Source organism: Lathyrus oleraceus, chromosome 7, assembly GCF_024323335.1.
Source record: "Lathyrus oleraceus cultivar Zhongwan6 chromosome 7, CAAS_Psat_ZW6_1.0, whole genome shotgun sequence".
Classification (NCBI taxonomy): Eukaryota; Viridiplantae; Streptophyta; class Magnoliopsida; order Fabales; family Fabaceae; genus Lathyrus; species Lathyrus oleraceus.
The window spans coordinates 143,906,878-143,932,969 of NC_066585.1; the positions used below are offsets into that span (position 1 = coordinate 143,906,878).

The window sequence follows — 26,092 nt, forward strand, 5'->3', positions numbered from 1 at the left end:
GCTAAAATGTTGTTTAAATTTGGAAACATTCCATGGGCAAATTAACTTCCATAATCAATTAGGCCAATCGATTATTACCTATCAATAATCGATTGTTCAAGTCACAAAATGGACTATTTTTGATATTTAGTTGTTACTAATCATTAAGAGATTGTCCTAATCAATTGTAGACATTACAAATTTAAAATAATTGATTATAGCTTTAGGGATAATTGAAAATAATCAATTATAGACATTCCATGTGTGTGTGTGTGTGTTTATTTGTTTGTTTGTGTGTGTGTGTGTGTGTGTGTGTATGTGTGTTTGTGTGTATATGTGTGTGCGTGTGTGCGCGCGTGTGTGCGTGTGTGTTTGTGTGCTTGTGTGTGTATGTGTATGTGTGTGTGTGTGTGTGCATGTGCGTGTGTGTACGGTGCATGCGTGTGTGGCACATGCGTGTGTGCATGTGTGCATGCTGCATGCATGTGTGCATCAGTGCGTGCATGTGTTGGTGCATGCGTACATGTGTATGTGTGCCTGTGTGTGTGGTCACTTAGACTAACACGACCAAACGAGCTCTTGCAGTTACTCTCAGTCACAATACTGAAACTCCAACTCTTGAGATCATTATCTTTGACTTTAGCATAACACAAGAACTTTAAATCTTTCATCTTAATGAGGCTTGATATATCTACAAGTTGATTTATAATCATCATGGACTTGAGATATCAACCAAAGCCTTCACTTGATTATTGTTTGACCATATTGTTAACTTCAAAGAAATAACTTGATCTTCAAGAGCATCTTCCAAAGGGTATCTTGACATAACATATTGAACATCTTTGATCGCTTGAGCTATCTTCAAGATATAAAGACTTCAATATATATCATTTGATATCAGGTGTTATCATCACCAAAACCAAACAATTGATTTCAGTTTTTCTATCAACAAACTTCACCACTTTGGATCACCTTGACAATACCTGTAAGTACATAAGGGAGGTGCTAAAAGATAAAATCAAAAGGGTAAATTTTAAAATGGTTAAACTCCCCCCTCAAATGAGTAAAGAGTATACTCCACTGTTACGGAAAACCCATTTCACAACGATTGTAAAAGGTATACCATCATGCGTGACCATCTGTGGTAAGTAGGGTGTGGTTGTAAGTTCTCTATTTATAACCACAGGCGTGTGACCGTTGTGATATACTAGGTAGCGCTAATTATCACCACGGTTATTCTAATGTACTATTGTTAAATAGTTAAAGGCCATGAGTTCGATTTCCATCATTTGTATGATATATTATATTTGACGCGTTACCTATCACCATTGTTCTCTGAATCAACCATGGTGAAATAATTTATTTAATTTATTTATATTATTCCATATATACCTCTTATTTTTTTGTACTTGTATTTTATACATATATTTTAAATCAAAAGCCAAAAATATCATTTACATCAAAAGTCAAAAATATCAGTTACATCAAACCCAAAAAATATCATTTACATCAAACCCCAAAATATCATTTACATCATCTCAAAAATATATCAAACATATATTACAAAATCATGTTTGATCACCCTTTGCCTTGAGAGAATTGAAGCAAAACGCCTAATGTTTACGAAGGTCTTTATAGTCGTCGGAGGGGAATGGTGTAGTGTCGGTAAATGCCTACATAAAAAAGTGTAGAAAATTGAATATCACATGATTTGAAATAATAGAAAACTTAAACATTAAGATGTTATTGTAAACATTTCATAACATATATAATATATGCCTGTTACCAAGAATCAACAATGTCGGTAGAGATAATTTTTAACATATGTTTCATGACATAATACCCACACTTGTATCCCTTTGGTTGCCTCCTCATCTAAAAATTTAAACATTTCATGAGTATCTAACCACACACACACACGCGCGCACACACACACACACACACACACACACACACACACACACACACATGCACATGCACATGCACACGCACACACACACACACACGCACACACACACACACACGCACACACACACACACACACACACACACACATATATATATATATATATATATATATATATATTATATATATGTCACAAGTTATCCGTCATACCCTAATTTTGTCCGGATATTTTAAAACTTTCATACATTCGACTTTATGTTTAGTTTGCATCATCTGCATAACATGACACATATTTCATCACGAATAATACCTAAACTGTTAGCCATAATAAATTTTCAAACATATAGACAGACCGATTGAATCATTTCTCAAATACATATAAAATCAGCAGGTAAAGAGTTTCGAAATCAAGCTTACAACGTCAGTATTATTAATCTACGGTTCACGTAATTTTGCTTGATGTGCTCATTTTATTTTTCGACTACTTTTTTAGTTTCATTTTGACCAGCATATGCCTCTTTAACCGGTCAAAATTTATTTTAAAATCTGATCAAAAACTGTATTTTTCTGAGAGGTCTATTTCGCGCTGATCATTTTAGTGCATTTGATTTATTTTTTCGAGCATATTTGTGCCCGATTTTTATTCATTATCAGTCATTTTATTTTTTTTCTTTCGTCAAATTTATCAGAAGAATAAAATAGAATTTTTAATGCTTGCATTTTAATTTTATCATATTCATTTTAGAAATTATAAATTTTATTTAATTTAATTGATTTAAATTATTTTAAATCAATTAAATCATCTAGAATGGCCAATGTTAACTATCCACACTCATTTCCATTATCCAATCAAAAAAATAGAATTTAAATAATTAATTAAACATAGGAAAATCATAAAATAAAATAATATCTCCTTTCTTCATTAATAATGTACCACGTGACCCCCTCTTAAGAGTATCCGCATAATTTTCTTACATAGAATTAGAGAGAAATGACCTGTCATGGCAATAAGAAAAAAACGATTTTGGGGATCCAATTCACTCAATATTCACAAAAAAAAGGAAATTCACTACACCAACAAGAACTCACACGTGACCCAACAATGATACATCTTGAAAATCCTCCCTCACCTGTAAAAAGCAGACACGCGTCCCACTTTGTGAGAAACAAAAAAGAAGAAAAATGCGTCCCTCATGAAAAAAGGATAAGCACATGAGACAAGGGGGACCACACCATTACAATGTCTTTTTTTCTATATTTGGAAAGAAAAAAACGATTGAAAAGAAGGATGGGAGAATAATTAAGGGAGAATGGAATGTTTTCTCTCACAAAAAATCTGCAGAACAAAAACTGCATCACTATTCTTTGTCTTCTTCATTGATTAACACCACAAACCACCTACTCATCCATATTCAGTCATGGAAAGACTTAGCCAATGCCTTTTTAAAGTAGTATAACTACAACTTGGACATGACTCTAGACTGAAGGCAGCTGCAAAGCTTATCTCAAAAGAGTAACGAATCTTTCAAAGGATATGTACAACAATTGAGAGAATTGGCAACCCAAGTGCAACAACCACTCTTGGATAATGAGTTGGTTGAATTGTTGATGGATACCTTGCAGAATCCGTACTTCGAAAGGTTGGTAGGTAATGTGTTATCAGAGTTCGCCCAACTAGTGACAATTGGAGAACATATAGAGAGTGCCCTCAAAAGCGGAAAAATCCAAGGTGCTTAGAGCAGCCAAGCTAGTGAGACATAATCCCTCAACAATTCCCAAAAGGAAGAGGAAGATGAAACCAATGCATTTATGGCAGATGTCGAGTATGCTCATAGTGCACCAACAATACCTTATGATCTCTCATCTTTTCAGCAGTCACCATTTTCAGCACCATGCTATCCTTATGGACAACCAACAATTCCTAGAGCACCATATAAGCAACCATAGACTGCTCCTGATACAAATCAAAGATCTTGTGCCCGAGGATATCAGAATCAACATCAGAACCAACCCAGGCCTCGAAACAATCTAGAAATAATGAATGCTCCTCTCGATCCAACTCATATGTCATACAATTAAGTTCTTCCATATCTTATTCAAAGTTCGCTGGTGGAACCCAAGTCTCTCAGGCCGTTGCCGGAACCATACCCACCTAGATATGATCTCAATGTGCAATGTAGATATCATGATGGATCAGTAGGGCATTCAATCGAGGACTGCAACACTTTCAAAGCCAAGGTTCAACAATTGATTGACAAAAAGTACATATCATTTCTAGAAGGAGGTCTGTTGGTGCACGACAACCTCTCGTCTGACTGAGTTTGAAGACTTCAATAGAGCATCTCTTAAAACCAGTGGTCCAGACAGGAAGACATCCTTAACATTGGCAATCCTTGGACATTTTTATCATTGCATTTGTAATTTCTTTTTTGTTAAATGCTACTTGTGTTTAAACATTGTTGTTTTTAATGGTAATATTAATGAAGTAATGATGCATGTTTTGAATCAATTATCTCACATTCGCTCATTTATCTTATCTTATTATCAAAAATAAAAAATACATCCATGTTTCTCCCACTTCATTTTCTTTATCATAATTGTTGTTTTATAAAAGATTTGAGGGAGGATGACGAAAAAGAAATACTCATAATTGCTGACTGTATGCTTTCAGATAAAATTCTGGTGATAATGTGCATGCATTATTTCAAATCCCCAAACACTAAAGAGATAAGGATTTAATCCTTAGTCAACCACTTCGAGCCTAGAAGTAGGTGTTTCTTTCGGATCTACAAACCCTTATGTTTAACCCGGGGCAGGGTAGTGCTCAACTAATCTGATTACGCACTCGAATTACAAGACAATGCATCCCATCTGAAGATCAACCACATGACATTCTTCGCACATATCTTGAAGTTTCGAAGGAACCAGACAAAATCCAAAACTTATGTCTGTTTTTCTTCAACAACCAATGACTTGGCAGTCACAACCTTTAAAAAAAATAAAAGAAAAAGCCTGCTAAGTCGAACACCCAAAGAAGCGACTTAGGCAAAAAATCAAGGTAATCATGGTGGACTAAAAGCTTCAAAAAGCGGTCCAGGAAAATTTAGGGATCAAAATAAAAATCAAAAGAGGTCACGAAAATCCTCAGCAAAAAGAAAACAAGATTCGGTGAACACAGTCACCAAGATCAAAGGGGCACCGATATCCAAAAAACAAAATAAGGACTGCCATTTTCAGAGAGCTTGAATCATCATCTTTATCCTTACACCTTGAAACTCTCTTGGAAGTTGAATGCGTATGTTGAAATTAACTGAATATAGGACTAGAGATCATCATGAAGAAGGGGTGGGTTAAAAATTAAATTTTAAGCCATAAATCGTTTTGTTTCGAAAACCATGAACCATGCCAAGTTACAACCCTTAAAAGGCCTAATTGAAGTAGGGTTATTCTGAAAGCATACTACAACAAGATTGCGTAAACTGACTCCTAAAGATTTTCTAATCTTCTACATCGATGTTATTATTCTGACTGTGTCTTTCACACTTTGAATTGCTAAATCGGCACTGCGTTTGGACTAATGGTCCATTCTTCACACACTATCATATCATTTCAATAATTGATTCTTTTCAAAACTTGCATGAGTATCACATTAAGATTATCATTTATGAGTGAACAATTTTAATTGCAATTTAACATTTATGAGAAAAAGCATTTATAGATAATGCGATTCAGTTTCCTCCTATTAATGTCTTTACTATGTGATATACTTGATTTAAACTCTAATATAGTTATATTCAAGGAATTCCTTTTATTTGATAGAATCAAATCTAGGTTTTGTTTTCCCTTAGCAAATTTACTTAGGGTTTGATTCAAATATTCCACTTTCTTTTTCATTGAGACACAAGTCTCAGACTTATTAGCTTGGTTTCTAATGTTAGCCATTTCATACCTTAACGTTTCATTGCAATTTTCTAGAAACTCAATATAGTCTTTAAGATCTAAGTTTATCTTTTCCATCATATCATATTCCTCGATTAACTTAGAATTTAATTTAAATAATTTCTTGTAAGATAAAGTTGTCACCTCACAACCATCTTCTTTGTCAGAGAATTTCAAGCAAATATGGTTTTCTTCTTCATCGAATACTAGATATGAATGATCTCTTTCAGAAGTTGATTCTTCAAGAATTCTTCTTGATGTTGAGTCTCTAAAGATATTTCTTGTTGAGACTTCTTCCTCATTACTTATTTCAAATATTCCGCTGGATGAAGCTCCTGCATCTTCTTCACTGATTGAAGTAAATATTCTTGATGAAGTTTCTTCGTTATCGGACGATGAATCTTCTAAGGATCGTTCATCCACCAAGATTATTCTTTCAAAATACATTACTAGAGTTTAATTTTGTTCTTCAAAATAATTTGATGAAGTTGTTAAAGACTCTTCTAAGTTTCTTGGACTCATTCCTTCATTTTTCAACAATTGTATTAACTCGTTAAATTTCTCGATGATTTCTTCCTTTTTAGATTTTTCCTGAAAATCATAAACACTCTCATCTCTTGATTTAAGGATTGGACCAGGTTTCTAATTCCAATTCTTAATTCTTAAATATTTTTTAGTGACAAAAGTTCTAACATGTCCTACAAGGTTTCCAATGGTTGAACACCGCCTGTGAAGATAACCTTCAAATTCATTGGATGTTTCACCTTCTTGGACTCGTGTGTTCATTATATCTTGTTTGATACATGGAGAGACTCCGTAGATTATCTCAAGAGTGTCCCAGACTTCCTTGACATAATTAAAATTAAGGACATAAAGAAATTAATTTTCACCCAAAGACATAATAAAAAAGTTTTTGGCTTTGAAATCAGTTTTGAGCTTTCTCTTGTCTTCTTAGTTCTAAAGGAAATCAAGTTTATCTACTACTTCATCATTGACATAATGAGTAGAGATAAACAAACCATTAATTATCATTTCCCACAATTTAAAATCAAGACTTTCAATAAACACTTTAAATCTAGCTTTCCATAAATAAAACCTATCACGATTGGACGATGGAGGTGTGTTTATGAAAGTCCTCTTATTCGAAGAAATGTTTGAAGTCCTTATCCTCCTAAGATGATTTGTCTTTAAAAATAAGTTAGGCTCTGATGCCACTTGTTAGACATACGACTCCAAACACAAGAGGAAGTTAATTGTGTGGGTTTGAAAAATGTTGGTTAAATTCAAAATCATTGCGAAAATTATAGTATAAAATCATTTTAAAGCAAACGAGTAAATATGTAGCAGAAAGATAAAATAGATGGAAAATAAATTGATAAAAATAAAGTGAAAGAGATAATGAAGAGAGAAAGACAATAAATATTTATACATGTTCAGCTAACTTGTCATACGCTTGTCTCCAAGAATTCTTATTTAGAGTTTCCACTACCTTGAGAGCTAACAATATGGTATGCCTATGAACCTCCTTTTACAAGGATTTGAAGTTTAATGGATAACTTCTAACCAATCTACGAACATAGTTTATCCTTTGAACCAAACAGAGATCTTGCACAGGCTAATCTTAAACCAAGATGGAGTTTTATGCTGGAAATCCTCCAAACCGAGATGGAGTTTTATGTTGACTATCCTCCAAAAGAATCCAGGGTCTTACACAGGTTGACCTCAAACAGAGATGAGATTTTAGATAGGTTAATCTTGAACAAATAAAGCTTTTACACCAGGCAAAACTCACGAACTAATATAAGATTTTAAATGGGCTAATATCGAACAGACACAACTTTTAAACCAGGCTGAGCTCGGGAACCGTTGTGTATATTTTAATAGTTGATTTTCACGAACCAAAAGAGAGATTTTCTTCTAGGAAAAACTCAAGAATAAAATGGATACTTCCTAAGATAATCCCCCAAGCCAAACATTTTACTGATTTAACTTGTAGCCAAACAACTTCTTAAAGAAGAAATCTTACTCAAGATATAATACACTCTTAGTAAATTATAATTATGCATTCACCTAGAACAATGATCTTCACTAAACACAAGAACACTCTTAAAGCGCCAAGGAAAAATATAAGTGAGAAAAATGAGAGATTTATAGAAAAAGATGAGAGAATTAGAAGGTAGGATCAAAGATCATTTTCTGAGAGATTTTAAATGATAGAGAGGATCTCTATTTATAGGCTGAAATGTATTTTAAATTTGAAATTGAACCATAGGCGAATTAACTTCCATAATCGATTAGGCCAATCGATTATTACCTATTAATAATCGATTGTTCAAGTCACAAAAGAAAGGTTTTGATATTTAACTATTATAAATTATTAAGAGGTTGTCCCAATAGATTGTAGACATCACAAACTGAAAATAATCTATTAGAGCTTTAGGGATCAGTCACTTCCCTAATCAATTAGCTAGGTCTTAAAAAAAATTCCAAGTGGTTTTAAAAATAAGATAGACTTTTCAATTTTTGTGTGTGTGTGTGTGTGTGTGTGTGTGATTTTTCCTTAGTATTCCCGAAGTAGCATTGCGCCTTTACAAGGCATTGATCACTCAGGTTGACATGACTAGACAAGCTTTCACACTTCCTCTCTTTCATAACACTGAAACTTGAAGTCTTAAAATTATTATCTTTGACTTTAGCATCACAAAATAACTTTGAATCTTCTAGCTTAATGGGGCTTCAGATATATACAACTTGATTTACCATCATTAGAGAGTTGAGAGATCAAGACACCATTGAACCTTGAAACAAAGCCTTCACTTGAATGTAGTTTGACCATAATGTTAACTTCAAAGAGATGAATTGATCTTCAAGAGCATGTTCAAGTGGATAACTTAATAAAACATCTTGAGCATATTTGAGTACTTGAGATATCTTCAAGAGATAAATACTTTACTAGATATCGTTTGCTATCAGGTGTTGTCATAATCAAAACCAAACAGTTGATTATAACTTTGCTATCAACAAACTTCACCAAGTTGAATCAACTTGACTGTACATGCAAGGACATAGATCCACAATAAACATTAGAAGGATCTCAACGAAATAGGGATAAAGAAAATAACATCCTGGCTTCATGGACCAAAGATTCTCTTCCTTCCTCCTTCAATTTGGCATCCACCAACCACCAGGTCTGTATGCACTTCTTCGACCGGTGCCTCGAAGTACCATCAACACAATTAAGCTCTTTACAAAAAGTCACCAACTGACTTTTTCAGGTACAATTCTTCCAGAGATAGTTCTTCTTTCTTGTATGTGTATGAAACGAATCCCGCCAGGTAGTGACTCTGAGTCCAATACTTGTGAAAAACATTTAAGCAATTGAAGGGAGAATTGGGCCCCAAGCAACAGATATTCACATGTGCATTCTCCGTCAAAAGGGAGACCCGATAAAAGTGATTGTTGACATTCTTCATACTTTCAGAATAAATCTCGAAGTACCAAATAGGTTGCCTCTAGAAGAACAAGCCAAATCCACTTGCATAAATGAGGTTGCTTTTAATTTTAAAAAGATGAAAGAATAATATCACAATTGGCTTATCTCCTTTATACTCACACTAATGCTAAAAGACTTTGATGAATGCACAACTTACATGGTGCAACTGCAAGGGGGCTAACTTCAAAGTCATTGAAGGGGAGACAATAATCTATGATAGAGAACAAGCATGCTTGAAAAAGGATAACACACCCACCGTATTAGTTGCAGATCCTCTCATTTTCACTTGGGCCTATTAGTAGCTAAACCTATATTTCTCAAATCTCAATCAAATTCACTTTCATGATCAAAGACATAAATAATCCTTAATATCTTGGGATCCACCTAATCATATTAATTATCCTTGTCAACCTTCTTGGTCAAAATTGTCATTGTTTCTATGGTTAATATATACCTTGAATAGAACTAATGCAGGTGATGTGGGGTGAGCAAATTTGAAGAATCTTCATGCCCTAATCAAAGAGCAAAAGAGGTTAGAGAGGATGAATTTCAAGCTTAGAAGGAAGATCTATCCAACATGCAAAACCAATATCAGCTAACAAGATTGTCTAAGCTCGATTTAATGGTATAACAAAACGCCCTCTTTGCGAACAACTTACAACAAATATCAAGGAATGCTTTGAGAAACCTCTCACGCTCTATTCAAGCACTTAAAAGACATTCAATAAACAATACCTTTTAGATGATGGAGATCATCTCGAGAACACTCTAGAGACACTTAAGGACTCTAAAGGAGAAGTAATGTTGCCTCCAATAGAAAAAGATGATCAGTCACCATTTATGCTAGGTATTTCACTATTTAACCGTAAATAAGTCAGGTAAACTGCGTAAACTGAAGCATTTTTAGTTAGATATAAGCTCAATTCTATAATATGAAGTGTGTTGTTACTTATGAATTTCTTGAGGATATTTTACACTTTTGGGTATGTTAGCAGGTAAAAAACTAGTCTGGAAGCTCAGGGAATCAAACGTCAGATGCGAAATTAAGCCCGAGCAAGAAAACAGAAGAAAAAAATCAATTCTTGGAGAACTTGCTGTCCATACGCGTATGGCCTTACATGATACGCGTATGGACCTTCCCAGTACGCGTAGCATATGCAAATGACCAGAGGGGTTGAAAATCAAGCAAAAAGACAAGCTTCTGGTGATACGCGTACCAAACTGGTGATACGCGTACCAGACTGGGCAATACGCGTACCAGACTGGGCAATACGCGTATCAGAGGTTGTCTTACGTGCAATACGCGTACCAGACTGGGCAATACGCGTATGAGACTCGGCAATACGCGTATCAAGCCCAGAATCAGGAAAAGCCCAACTGAATAGCTATTTAGAGGGGAGATAACGATTTTTCAAGGGTTGGACGATTTTGGAGAGAAAAGAGACGTGTTTGAGACCTGGAGACTCTACGATTATCAGAGGATTCATATGTTCAAGAGTTTTCTGACGATTAAAGATTGATTCCTCACGAAATTCTGTAATGACAACAATGTTAATCTTTGTTTTTATTTCGATTATGAGTAGCTAAACCCCCCATTGCTAGGGGGGTGACCCTGATTCTGAATGTGACAGATTTTATGTTTATGAGTGCATTGACTATTTCTTCTTTTCCATTGATTTGTTCTTATTACCGTTCTTTATGCTTTATTCGTCGGACCAACGAATGATGATTAATATGAATAGTTTAAGCTGGACAGCAATTATTCATTGATATGTATAAGAATTTTGGATAGTAAAAATAACCTAGGACTAGGGATTTTCTATCTGACCGGTAATTCTTGATATTCAAATGCTTTAGTATAAACTTATTATTTATGGAAATAGTAATTAGGTTACATAATCAAAGGTCTTTTCACTAAGGAATTAGGAATAGATACCCTTGAGGATCGAAATTAATTGGACAGAATTATTGTCTAAGCCTTCATAAATTATATCTGTTACAGGAAGTTTCATTCACCGAACCCTAGCAATCTTCTCTCATTTGTCTCTCGTTCAACATTTTTACTTATTTTATTTATTTGCAATTGGTAATATAATTACTCACAACACAAAAACCAAAGGCTTTTGTCTAATTGAAACAATCTATAAACTCTGTATCGTCAAGCAGTCCTTGAGATCGACAAACGGGGAATTTCCCTTTTATTACTACAGTGAGAAAAATAGTACACTTGCTATTTTCTCATCAAGTTTTTGGCGCCGTTGCCGGGGACTGCCAAAGATAATAGAGTTTATTAATTTATTTTCAATTAGAATTTTGTTGCTCTGCATCCAAAATTTTATTTACTGCTAATTTTTATTTTTATTGTTATTATAACTAATTTCTGTCTAATCTGTGTATGCGAGGTAAGGCCTCAGCTGATTTTCATTTTGACGCAGAACCAGAGAGAACATTGCGCGCAAAGCTCAGAGAAGCTAGAAGAAAGAAACTGGAAAACTCTGACACCGAAGAACCGACCACACTTAGCACACCAGCCTCTGTTCACTCCGAAAAATCTGAGTCAGACACAGATTCACATCCATACACTGTTAACATGGCTGCAGACTCACCCCCAACGAAAAGACTTTTAGGTGACTATGGCAGACAGAATAACTCAGCAGTGCGGTTGACCATTGTTAATCAACCTGTTAATGTTGCTCACTTCCAGTTACACCCCTCAACTATCCGTCAGTTAGAAAGCAAACCTTTTGCAGGAAAGATCAATGAGGATGCAAACAAGCATCTGCAGAGGTTTCTGACTATGACTACATCATTGAAAATTGATGGGCATTCTGAAGAGGCAAAGAGATTGGTCATGTTCCCATTCACGTTATCTGAGGACGCTGAGGAATGGTTCTATTCCCTACCCGCAGGAAGCATTACTACATGGCAACAAATGGAAACAACATTCTTGAACGAGTATTTTCCTGCTTCTGTGTATATCCATAAGAGGTATGACATTGTGAATTTTAAACAGAAAGACGGACAGACACTTGGAGATGCATACAAAAGATTCAAGAGATGTTTAGTTGCATGTCCTACACATAATCTGGATGAAACTGAACAAATGCAGAATTTTGTAAACGGGCTGAAGATGAGAACTAAGCAACTCATTGATACAGCTGCTGGTGGCTTGTCTAATTTTTCAACAGCAACCGGTATCAAAAAAATCATCGAAGCTATTGCAGCGAATGAGCATTTGGAATTATATGACCGTACTGTAAATCAGCCGGAGGGAAAAATTGACTTGAAATTAGCAAATCAGGTAGTGAAAATGGAAGACCAGATTGCAGCGGAGGTTGAAAGAAGATTGAAAGCTATGAATTTAGGTACCCAGACTGTTGCTCAAGTTCAACCGGTTCCGACCATGATTTGTGAGATTTGTAGTGGACCACACTTTGCCATGCATTGTGTTGCAACCGTAGAACAAGTGCAAGCTATAAATTACCTGAGGCAAAATAATCCCTACTCAAATACATATAATCCGGGGTGGAAAAATCATCCTAATTTCTCTTGGAAAGATCAGCAAGGTAATATTCAGAACCAAGGACCTCCACAACAACAACCACCTTACCAACCACAATATCAGTCGCAACAACAACATTATCAGCAACAAGTACCAAAGAAAGCGGATTGGGAGATTGCTATGGAGAAGATGGCAACTCAGGTTATGCAATTTCAGGAAGAAACCAGGAATAATCAGAAGATCACCAATGCATCCATTAAAAACCTGGAGATTCAATTGGGTCAGATAGCACAACAGATAACAAATTTTCAAACACCGGGCGCATTACCTAGTGCAACAGTGACAAATCCGAGGGAGCACAATAATGTGAGTGCGGTAACAACAAGAAGCGGAAAATCTGTTGAAGATCTTAAGAAGAATGAAGAAGAAGATCAATTGCTTGAAGTGGACCTGGAAATCTTAGAAAACAAGACACCACCTGAGGAAGAAAGTGTGATACTGCCGGTGGTACAAGAAAAGCTACCTGAACCAAAGCCTATCATTAAGCTTCCATTCCCACAAAGAAACAAAAAGAAGAAGCAAGATGAGAAATTTTTTCAGAAATTCCTGGAGTTGTTAAGGAAATTAGAAATCAATATTCCATTCTCTGAGGCACTCGAGCAGATGCCTATCTATGCGAAATTCATGAAAGACATCATCTCCAAGAAGCGCACCACTGACACTGACCCTGTTATACTAACTGAAACTTGTAGTGCTATTTTGCAGGGTATGAAGATTCCAGTGAAGAAGCCAGATAGAGGTTCTGTGACCATCCTGTGTACCATTGGAGATAGGTCCTTTAAAAGGGCGCTGATTGATTTGGGGGCTAGTGTTAGCCTTATGCCTTTGTCTATTTACAGGAAGCTAGGAATTGGAAATGTTCAAGATACCAGAATGACACTTCAATTTGCTGACCACTCAGTGAAAAGACCTTTTGGGGTAGTTGAGGATGTTCTGGTCAAAGTTGATAAATTTGTTTTTCCTGTTGATTTTGTAATTTTGGAAATGCCAGAAGATGAAGAGATACCTCTGATTATGGGCAGACCTTTCTTAGAAACAGGTAGATGCATGATAAACATTGAGGGAGGTACCTTGACCATAAAGGTATATGATGAAGAGCTCATAATTGATGTCCGAGATACTATGAAACATAAAGAGGATATGTGTACAAACCACTCTGTGGAAGTAATTGATCAGATTGTAACTAGCACAATTCAAAGAAAGTTTCCTGAATTACCTTTGGAAAGAGTTCTTAGTATACCGGTCAGAGAGATTGAAGAGAAGGATGATGAAAAAGAAAAAGAAGTGCTTGTTATGCTGGATACACAACCCCTTTTGATGAAATCCAAACCACGCAGGTGGGAGGATCTGAGAGCTTCACCAGAATTAGAAGATGAAAAGGTACTGAAGAAACATGAAAGTGCTATTGGTAGGACTATTGAGGATTTAAAAGGGATTAGCCCCACAGTATGCATGAATAAGATACTGATGGAGGATAATCAGAAACCAGTAGTACAACCACAAAGGAGGTTAAATCCAGCGATGAAAGAAGTGGTAAGAAAAGAGGTTGTAAAGTTGTTAGACTCGGGAATGATTTACCCCATTTCTGACAGCTCGTGGGTAAGTCCTGTGCATGTGGTACCAAAGAAAGGGGGAACCACAGCAGTTTTAAATGAGAAGAATGGCGATACTTTCAAGGCTAATGGTCAGAGGTTGAAACCATATGATCCCGGTGAAGGGGGACCAATTGAAACTGTTAAACTCATCTGAGTATGAGGTGTCCCGTCGAGCCATGCGACGTTAAACGAAGCGCTGCTAGGGAGGCAACCCAAGGGAGGTTTGAAATTTTTTTATTTTAATTTTGTCGAGTCAGTTTTTATTTTCTTTTGCTTTGATGTAATCACCTATTATGGGTTGTGTTAATCTAATGAATTTGATTTTGTTTACCTCCAGTTTCCTGTTTATTTCGTTAGATATGTGACTATGTCTGGCTATTGGTTATCTTGATCACTTACACCAAATACTTGGGCGTCCTCTCTTTCAGTTCCCTGACTGTAAATACTGTTGTTTATGATTGGACGCACTGGTTAAGATTAACATCAGAACCACGAGCATGAGCTTTGAACTCAGAGGTATGATAGAACAAGTCAGCTTAACCCGTCCTGGTGAGATCCGAAAAAGCCAAACACTTATCATCATATGAGAGATATCAGGTATGTCTTTATCAATCTTGGTTTGCGTATGTTCTTTTGTTATTATTAGCTGTACGACTACACACACTGAGGCATGTTTTTGTTTATCACCTAGAGCCTTTCTAGCCATCCCATTATTATTATTATCCATTGTTTCACCCTGTTGAGCCTGTTAATCATTTATTTCTGCTATACCCGTTTTTTTCTCAACCCATAACCTTGTAACTATCCTACCCTGTTCAGAGTATGTGAGGATTGATTTCATCTCTACGTTTCTATCTAAGTTTGGGGTTGCTGTTGGAATAACAACCTTTAAGTTTGGGGTAGCTTTGCAGTAAGTGAATAGTAAGTGAATGTAGTAAAAAGAAAAAAAAAACAAAAAAAAACAACAACAACAACATGAAAAGAAAGAAAGAGAAAAGCGAAAAACAATAAGAATAGCTTTTGAAAAATGCTACATTCACTATAGAAAAAAGGAAAAGAGGATTACAAAACCCTACAGGAATAATAGGAAGGAAACGTAGTGAGAGAATGATTTCATATACTCTGAACCAAAAAAAACCTTTGTTCAAATTTCATACCCTACCTAAACCAAAGCCCCGTTACAACCCAAAAGACCTCAAAAAGTGTGTGTGATTGTACATGTTGATAGGATGAGAGAATTTATTCAAACTTCTGATTTGATATTGCATATTGTGATTTGAGAGTGATAACATTTTAACCCAGAGAGACTTGGTGAGAGTGTGATATAAGCTGACAGGTAAAGTCATATCTCTGAGGGAAAGAGTTTCTAGCTCGTTGGCTATGTGGAAAAATCAGAAAACCTGAAAAAAACATCAAGAGGTCCAGTGCGAAAGATTTCAGCAGTATTGTGGCAAGAACTGTTTTACAGTAAGTTTGAGGTGACATGATCTTTGATGGTAATAAAATGTTACTTGAGGACAAGCAACAAGCTAAGTTTGGGGTTGTGATTAGTCACCATTTATGCTAGGTATTTCACTGTTTAACCGTAAATAAGTCAGGTAAACTGCGTAAACTGAAGCATTTTTAGTTAGATATAAGCTCAATTCTATAATATGAAGTGTGTTGTTACTTATGAATTTCTTGAGGATATTTTACACTTTTGGGTATGTTAGCAGGTAAAAAACTAGTCTGGAAGCTCAGGGAATCAAACGTCAGATGCGAAATTAAGCCCGAGTAAGAAAACGGAAGAAAAAAATCAATTCTTGGAGAACTTGCTGTCTATACGCGTATGGCCTTACATGATACGCGTATGGACCTTCCCAGTACGCGTAGCATATGCAAATGACCAGAGGGGTTGAAAATCAAGCAAAAAGACAAGCTTCTGGTGATACGCGTACCAAACTGGTGATACGCGTACCAGACTGGGCAATACGCGTACCAGACTGGGCAATACGCGTATCAGAGGCTGTCTTACGTGCAATACGCGTACCAGACTGGGCAATACGCGTATGAGACTGGGCAATACGCGTATCAAGCCCAAAATCAGGAAAAGCCCAACTGAATAGCTATTTAGAGGGGAGAAAACGATTTTTCAAGGGTTGGATGATTTTGGAGAGAAAAGAGACGCGTTTGAGACCTGGAGACTCTACGATTATCAGAGGATTCATATGTTCAAGAGTTTTCCGATGATTGAAGATTGATTCCTCACGAAATTCTGTAATGACAACAATGTTAATCTTTGTTTTTATTTCGATTATGAGTAGCTAAACCCCCCATTACTAGGGGGGTGACCCTGATTCTGAATGTGACAGATTTTATGTTTATGAGTGCATTGACTATTTCTTCTTTTCCATTGATTTGTTCTTATTACCGTTCTTTATGCTTTATTCGTCGGACCAATGAATGATGATTAATATGAATAGTTTAAGCTGGACATCAATTATTCATTGATATGTATAAGAATTTTGGATAGTAAAAATAACCTAGGACTAGGGATTTTCTATCTGACCGGTAATTCTTGATATTCGAATGCTTGAGTATGAACTTAATTATTTATGGAAATAGTAATTAGGTTACATAATCAAAGGTCTTTTCACTAAGGAATTAGGAATAGGTACCCTTGAGGACCGAAATTAATTGGACAGAATTATTGTCTAAGCCTTCATAAATTATATCTGTTACAGGAAGTTTCATTCACCGAACCCTAGCAATCTTCTCTCATTTGTCTTTCGTTCAACATTTTTACTTATTTTATTTATTTGCAATTGGTAATATAATTACTCACAACACAAAAACCAAAGGCTTTTGTCTAATTGAAACAATCTATAAACTCTGTATCGTCAAGCAGTCCTTGAGATCGACAAACGAGGAATTTCCCTTTTATTACTACAGTGAGAAAAATAGTACACTTGCTATTTTCCCATCAAAAGACGTGCCAATTTCTCTCACATCCGCAATACAACTTCCAAGAGTAGCCTTCTAATGCCCATTTCCCAGAATAATCGTGTCCCGTCTAGAACATTCGTGTCCGTGAGCTCTATGATCAGATAGCAATACATGCCATATACCCTCACCCTGCCAGCCGCAAGACCCAATAATCAATCCCATTTTTTCTCCACATTATAGAATATCCCTCACAAAATTACCATATTAATCTCCCATAATCAAAATAATGGTTAGCCGCATCCCAAATACACACAACTATCACCCATCTATCATATTTAAAGGAGAAGACACGTCATTCTCTGGATATCATTCATTCTCATCTAAATTTCATTTCACTCTCTTAATGATTTGAGCATTGAAATGTTAATCTTGTAGGTTAGCTTTTATTCCACCACATCAAAAATCTTGAACCACCATAACTCACCGATCTTCGTACAATTTCATAGCGGATCAATAAATAAAAAGAGTTTTTTATTTTACAGAAAGTCAAAAAGTATTAAAAATGATACAAATCATTTATAAAAATACAATATTTATTTATATAATATTTATAAATAAATAACATTTGCAAGTCGTATACACCAAATATGACTTGTATGCTTAGGGGAAAAATTGAAGTGCAAGTTACATGTGACACATACGAATCGCATGCTTCATAAAAATTATGAAATAAAAATTAAATTATAAAATCATATTTTTCGTGTATGCCACTCAATTTTTTTTCTCGTAAATGTAAGTTAATTATGTGTGTCATATACAACTTGTAATTTATGTTTTTAATAATGTGTAGAAGTCTTATTTCTCATGTAAGTGGAGAAAAACCTAATGGTACCATAATTTGAATCGAAAATTTTGTAAGTTTTGAATGTTGATATGCTTTTTGTATTCAAATATCATCATCATCATCATCATCGACATTTCTCTTTAATCTCTTTTGAGCTGTCATATGTATAGTGAATAATGATGATATTAGCAACCCAATATAAGTTAATTATATGTGTGTGTGGGAGGTATCTCCCTTCAATTATAACAAGTCTAGTAGGGCCAAAGAAGACACAAAAACTTATGTGCCTAGACTTGACTAAAGCAAAAGCAAATTTGGAGATCCAAACCAAAGCACAATATTGATCACAATGCTAGGTATAGATTCCTTTTCATAAAAGATACTTGAAAATGTGGATATTATTTAGGGAAAGTACATATGAATGTGAGTAACGTATGGGAATAATATTTGCTTTTTTCATGCCACTAATATAGAAAACAAGAGGAGCCATTTCAATAAGTCGGTGTGTGGCGGTCTAACCCTAACCAAAATGCCAAATTCATCCTTGTTGGAGCCACATAATATAACATCATGTTTTTGGATTATTTCAACGGTTAAAAATCTAGTTAAATTAATTTAGTTGATAGTTATATACAATAGAGATATATATGGATTAGGTTAATCATTCAACTTATAATTTTATAATAAAAAATTAAAATAAATTGACTCAATAATTTATGAATTGAATTAGGTTAAATTTGAGAATTGTACTTTAAATAAAAAATAATACTTTATAAAAAAGATTTTAATTATAAAAATTATAATATAATTCAATATAATTAATAAAATTCATATATATATATATATATATATATATATATATATATATATAATAAAACGTAATAATAATAGAATATTTAACAAAAACACATTATTTTCATATAAAAATATAACTTCAAAATCATACAAAGGAAAAATAAAAGATAATATTTAATCTTAAAATTATATATTCTTATTGATTGATTTACATTTACATATTGATTGATTTAGTAGTAGGATTAATGATAAATACAAATATTTTTTAAAATTGTGTTTTATAGTGGTATATTAATTTTATATTACATTTAAAATAATTATATAAATAAAAAATATTAATATCATATTAACTGTTAGATCAATAAATTTAAGTTTTGAAAAACTCAAACCCAATATCGCAAAAGAAAATAAATGAGTTGAGTTAAATATACTTATAAATAAATAGATTGAAATGCAGGAACATATGTTCATAATGAGTAAAAATTGACGTAGTTAAATGTGACATCATCACCTAATTGAAACTCAAAATTGAATAGTTATATATAAATTTGGTGATTATGTTTTGTGAGAAAGAGCATGTATCTTGAGTTTAATACATAAGCTATTAGTTGGAAGGAGCCTGTATTCTATAATTTGATATTTAATATAAAAATACAAAGTTTATTTGGAAGCATACCCACATAATGAACTCAAGCATCTCTGCAGCCGTAACTGGTCCCACACCTTACTTTGAGACTGGTCCCACCAGCTCATATCTCTGGTTTGGTGGGCCCATTTCATTTCCTGCCTCCAATACAAAATCTAAAGTGGAGCTGGCAAGCTTCTCTAAACTAACACTTTTCTTCACACTAAATTCTTACACCTTCAAGAAAAAACTCATTTCATACAAACTACTTTATTTCCAACACCACTAATCCACATGAAGTAGTGATTATAAAAGAAAATGTTTGTTTAGTTTTTGGTTTTGTGACCGAGGAGAATTGATTTTCAAAGAAATTTAAGTTTATAAAAATGATTTTATTTAAAAATGAGTTGGATATAAAGAAATTTGTATTTGGATATATTTATATAAAAATGAGTTAAATAATAAATTTAAATGTAAAAATTATGTTTAATTCAAAAATATAAAAATAAATCATTTCAAAATTAATTATACACCTCTATAATTATTTTTATCTCTTACAAAAGATAAATCAAACATATACACTTAAATGAAAAAATAGATTGAGTAATTCATTACCTTATAAATCAATTTTGTATCGATGGATTATGCCCGACTACTTTATTGACATGGTATCAAAGCCTCCTTTAAGATCAAATGGACCCCCCAACTATAAATTTCCGATATCTTATTTTCACCAAGTATTCAGTCATTGATTTGAGGACATGTTAAGAGTTATAAATCAGACAATATATGATCTGAACATGTTTGTAAGGACATGTTTAGACCATATATATTATCCGATGTGAGATTCTTAACACACGTCTGTTATGTCCAAGACTAAACATCTAAACTGTGAAAATAAATTGTGGGTGACTCGACAGCGGAAATCTATAATAAGTGACCCATCAGATCTTAAACGAAACGAAACTCTGATATCAAGTTAAAAAATGTTGTTGACTTATTTCATCTCTACAAAACCGATCAAGAAGATTTCACTCTATATAAATATTCTCTGTGAATTCTATTTTAACTAAAAGAAGACTTGAATTTTTCCAAGTAAATGAGTGATGATCAGACTTAATTTTTTCACTTTTTCTTCAAGAAAATTTTTAAATTTAAAAGAAAATTTCTAAATTTTCCAAAAAAAAAAAAACATTTCATTAATATTGCTTGGAAAGAAATTTACATTCTTTAATTTGTTTTGACTCAAGAACATTACTTTTTCCCTCTAAGTCTAAATAAAACAACTCTCTCTCTCTCTCTACTTTTGATCTACTCTATCTTTCTATCTCTCACCAAAATACAGTTTTGACATCTTGTCTGAAAACTCTATAATCCTTTACTCTTTTCTCTTTTGTACATAGAAAAAAAATACAGAGGAATCAATCAACCATGGCTGCCAACAAGTTTGCAACCATGTTACACAGAAACACCAACAAAATCACCCTTGTTCTTGTCTATGCAATCCTCGAATGGATTCTCATAATTTTCCTTCTTCTAAATTCTCTTTTTTCATATTTGATCATAAAGTTTGCTGATTATTTTGGTCTCAAAAGACCCTGCATGTGGTGTGTTAGAATTGATCATATCTTAGAGTCTGGAAAAAACATGAACCCTTGTCGAGATCTTGTGTGTGAAGCTCATGCTGTTGAGATTTCAAAATTGGGTTTTTGTTCAAATCATCATAAACTTGCTGAATCAGATGATATGTGTGAGGCTTGTTCAGTTTCAGTTTCGTTTTTGTCCAAACCGAATTATGTTGAGTTGTCTCAAAGTATTGATTTTTATCCATGGATGAAGGAGATAGATAGAATTGAAGGGGCTGATGGGAAGGTTGTTGAGAAAGATGAAGAGGGTTTAAGGTGTTCTTGCTGTGGTGTTAACTTTGATAACAGATTCTACCCTCCTTGTATTGTGATGAACCCTTCTGTGAACATTTTGGAAGATTTGGGTTATGAACAGAACTCAGAGAAGGTGAATTTGATCAAAGAAGATGTGTTTGTTTCAGAAGCTGATCGTCGTTCAGATCATAGCAGATCAGATTTTTCAGTTGTTCATCGTGAAAATCAAGAGAAGATTGAAGAAAAAAGTGGAGTTCATTTGTTGTTTGAGGTTGAGGAGAATTGTGCTTGTTCTGTTTGTGATGGTGTCAAGGAAACTATGGTTGATGATCTGTACAAGCTTGAAATTGGTTTAGAGAAAGGGAAAGAAACCGCGGAAGAGGAAAGGTTGAAATTGATTGTTCCAAAGCCTAAGGATGATGATGATGTTGATGAAGTTTGTGATTTGAGTGGTGTTGAAGTTGAGAAAATTGAGAAACTTGAGGAAATTCAAACGAAACATCTTGATTTTTTCATTCATGGTGATGATTGCAGATTGATTCCTGTTGAATTGGTTGAATCCGGTGCCACAGAAAATGGAAATCAAAGTAGATATAACAAGGGGGTGGATGAAGGGTTTAGAGATAATGAAGATTTTATTCTCGACTTCGATATGAATAACACCGATGCAGAAGCTGAACCGTTAATTGAGAATTGGCGCATTTCGGGTGATATTGTGGCAGAATTTTCATGTCAAGAGAAGAAAAAATTCTACAGGGTCAATAAGGTTGAATCAGGGTTACAAGTAGAACAAAATTTGGAGCAGAATTATCAAGATGTAAGATTCGCTCAGACAGATGAAGACTTGACCAAAGATGATAATGTTGAAGTAAACATAGAGAGAATGATGCATGGAGATGGAGAACTAGGTTCATATGTTTCTCTAGGTGATTATGTTTTCCTTCGAAACAGTTTCACTCATTTTTTATGTTTTGTTCTTGTGATTGTTTTATAGGAATCATTGGTCTAATATACTTTCTTTATTGTTGCAGCTTCGGAAGATGCATCACAAACTCATAGTGAGGAACTTGAAGCAGAAGTTTCAATTGGGACTGAAATTCCTGATCAAGATCATGTGGATGAGTATCAAGGCCAAGATACACTTTCCGAAACAAATCAAAGAATGCAAGACGATTCATCTACTAGCTCAGTTAGATTTTATGTTCAACATGATAGTGGTAAGCCTCGATTTCTTGTCCTCCGATGCCTTAAATCCATGCTTAGTTAGAACCATGGTTTTAAATTGCGGTCCGCAACCGCAACTGCAGTATTGCTAATGCGGTAGCCTGTGCAATCACATTGGACTACAATTGCGGTGTGATATAAAATCACACGTGCGACCGCATCAGGAACCCCTTCAAACAATTTTGCCTATGCCTGTTCAGTTATTTTCATCAAATATCAAAATCTCATAAACCCCAAAACTCAATTTCTTTTGATGTAATGAAAAATCTTAACTTTAAGTGTCTCTCAACTGTATATTTCAAGCACCTCCCAATCAAAATTCACTCAGCAACACCTGCAGCCGCTTCCGCGACCACAACCGCAATTTTAAACCATGCATAGAACCATGGTTCTAAATTGCGGTTGCAATCGCAAACCTTGAAATTGTGGGCAAATGAAGCTGATACAAACTCAATTCCACTTGTGATGTTATTGTGCAGACTTCTAAAACATTTTTCTGCGGCTGCAATTTAAAACTATGCTTAGAACTTTCTAATTACATAAACTGAATTTATTTTCATATATAAAATTTTGCAATATGTAACTAGGTCATGACAAAGGCGAAGACGAGTTTGTAGAGTTTAACACCATGTCACTTGAAGTGAGAATGCCAACATCAAGTAACCATATACCATCATCTTTTGAGCTTAATGAGAATGAGGAGGAAAAGTTTTCCGACACACCGACGTCTCTTGAGAATCTTCATCAACTACACAAGAAACTACTTTTTCTGGAGAGGAAAGAGTCAGGAACAGAAGATTCATTGGACGGAAGTGTAATAAGCGACATAGAATGCGGCGAGGTGACATTTGAGAAGTTAAAATCGGCGTTGAAATCGGAAAGGAAGGCTTTGAAAACATTATACGCAGAACTAGAGGAAGAAAGAAATGCGTCTGCCATAGCCGCCAATCAAACAATGGCAATGATTAATAGACTTCAAGAAGAGAAAGCAGCAATGCAGATGGAAGCTTTGCAGTATCAACGAATGATGGACGAACAATCCGAGTACGATCAAGAGGCTATGCAGCTTTTGAATGATCTTATGTTAAAGAGGGAAAAAGAGAAGCATGAGGTGGAAAAGGAGCTTGAAGTGTATAGAAAAAAGGTTCATGAATATGAGGTACGAGAAAAGATATTGAGAAGAGATAGTAGCATAAGAAGCCGAACTTCATCTCTTTCTTGTAGTAATGCTGAAGATAGCGATGGACTGTCCATTGATTTAAATCACGAAACAAAGGAAGAAAATGGTTTTCACAGCAATCATCAAGAATGCAGCAGCAACCAGAACACTCCGGTAGAAGCTGTCTTATATTTGGAAGAATCATTATCAAGTTTTGAGGAAGAGAGGTTATCGATACTCGAACAGCTTAAAGTATTGGAAGAAAAGCTAATTATCTTGAATTATGAAGAAGACCACTGCTTTGACGATGATACTACATCGATAGAACATCTTCGTGAAGAAAACGGAAACGGATATCACGATGGCGATCATGACCATGATGATCACCAAGGTCAGGTAAATGGATTTGTAAACGGTAATGGAAAGCATCATCAAGGGAGAAAAATCACGGCCATAAAAGCCAAAAGACTTCTTCCACTTTTCGATGCAATCAGTACAGAAACAGAAGAAGTAGAGTTGAGTGGAGATGAAAATGAAAATGAAAATGAATTAGACTTTTCACAGTTGCAAAAAATTTCTTCTGAAAAGGCGAATTTGGATAAGAAAAAGGTTGGTTTAGAAGAGGAAGTGGATCATGTTTACGAGAGACTACAGGTGTTGGAGGCAGATAGAGAGTTTCTAAAGCATTGTATCGGTTCATTGAGAAAAGGCGATAAAGGGTTAGATCTTCTACAAGAAATTTTACAGCATCTACGCGATCTGAGGAATGTCGAACTCAGAGTCAAGAACACCGGAGATCTTGCAGTGTAAAAAATCACGTTCAACTCTACCAAAGATACGATAGGTAAATTATGCTAACTCTTTCTGATGTCACATATATTATTTTGCGTATGTTTGGATTGACTTACTTTAATTTATTTACCGACATAAACACACACGATGAGAATTGTTTGATACGACTTATGACAAATCCATTAACAAATTCCCGCGTATTTCCTTAAGTTCTCCAGAATAACTTATGAAAATATTTCCTAATGCAGATTTGTTAAATTGTAGTTGATCAACATGCTGCAAACCAAACCAAGCATACATGAGAAGTGCTCTACAACACAAACACAAGAAACCAAATTGCATGCATCAGTATGGTCTGTTTGAAACAATATGGTGGACAAGAAAAATGAAGTCTGCCATTTGATTATTTTGTTTCATTTTGTTTGTCCAAGTGGGCCCAAATTTTTGTGGGTTGTGTCCATCATGATTGCCTTTATGAAAAAGGAAGATGATGAATATATGTGTGTGTAGGGTAGTGAGGTGAAGACAAGCTGTCAGTTGTATTTTGTGAGGAAAAAACCTGGCTTGCAAAGCTGGACAGATTCATAAAAATTATTCCAGTGCCAGGTACATAGAATTTAGTTTATTATAGAGACAGAATTAATGTCACTAGTTTTGTCATTTTTTTATTATTATCTTTTTTGTTGTTTTTTTGAGGTAAGAGTGAAGATTGAGGTAAGTAGCCTCTTTCTCATTTTTTTGTATTATTGCATCCTATGAGTCACTTGTATACTACATGTATGTATTCATTTGTAATTATTATAAAAAAAAGTGAGTGTTTGTTTATGTACTGCTTGGAGTTTACTCTTACTATATTTTTTAAGGCCTGTGAGCTAGTTGGAAGATTAAGAAAAACTAAAAATGGCATAGGGAGCAAAAGCAGCTTTCACTATTACTTGTGCTTTAAGCTAGATACAAGTTTGTGTTTGAATGAAAACAATGTGCTAATTCGTGTATTCTAGATTAAACGTGTCGAGAGGGACAAATGAAAGTTTGACATCTACTGTAATTTCCAAGAGACAGAGTATTTGTTTCATTTGTTTATACATCACTGTCAATCTTGAAACTTACAACCTTTCGATTTTTGTAATGCCACAATAACAAATGTGAAATGACAATGTATATGTCCATGTGAAAAGTCAATCAAAATGACCATATATACTCCAAATGCCCTTGATCTTAGCTTGTTTTACTTTTCTACAATAATTGTATTTAGAGTCTCCATGGTAAGTGATAGCGCACAGACCTTTTATTTGGAGGGTTTATTAAAGGAGAAATAACATAAATAAGTAATATAATTTTAATTTGTTAGTTTAAATTCATATAGTTAGATAT

At 34.5% G+C, this 26,092-nt stretch overlaps 1 protein-coding gene across 2 annotated transcripts; it reads left to right on the forward strand.

Moving 5' to 3' along the window:
• The first annotated feature begins 20,920 nt into the window (after positions 1–20,920).
• On the forward strand, positions 20,921–25,543 carry LOC127100398 (myosin-binding protein 2). Of its 2 annotated transcripts, none has more exons than XM_051037550.1 (4): positions 20,921–22,469; positions 22,575–22,760; positions 23,355–24,770; positions 24,967–25,543. In XM_051037550.1, exons 1-3 carry the CDS (start codon positions 21,095–21,097, stop codon positions 24,734–24,736), a joined length of 2,943 nt encoding a protein of 980 aa, XP_050893507.1. In that variant the 5' UTR covers positions 20,921–21,094; the 3' UTR covers positions 24,737–24,770; positions 24,967–25,543. The 2 variants fall into 2 exon arrangements, with proteins under 2 accessions (XP_050893507.1, XP_050893508.1); XM_051037551.1 differs by having other exon boundaries at positions 24,983–25,543.
• Positions 25,544–26,092: the final 549 nt, after the last annotated feature.

Bases quoted from the DNA above. Each gene is read 5' to 3' on its own strand.
- LOC127100398 (XM_051037550.1), top strand. From the start codon at position 21,095: ATGGCTGCCAACAAGTTTGCAACCATGTTACACAGAAACACCAACAAA. The intron at 22,470-22,574 runs GTGATTATGTTT...TTATTGTTGCAG, and splicing joins AGGTTCATATGTTTCTCTAG to CTTCGGAAGATGCATCACAA. The intron at 22,761-23,354 runs GTAAGCCTCGAT...ATATGTAACTAG, and splicing joins TTATGTTCAACATGATAGTG to GTCATGACAAAGGCGAAGAC.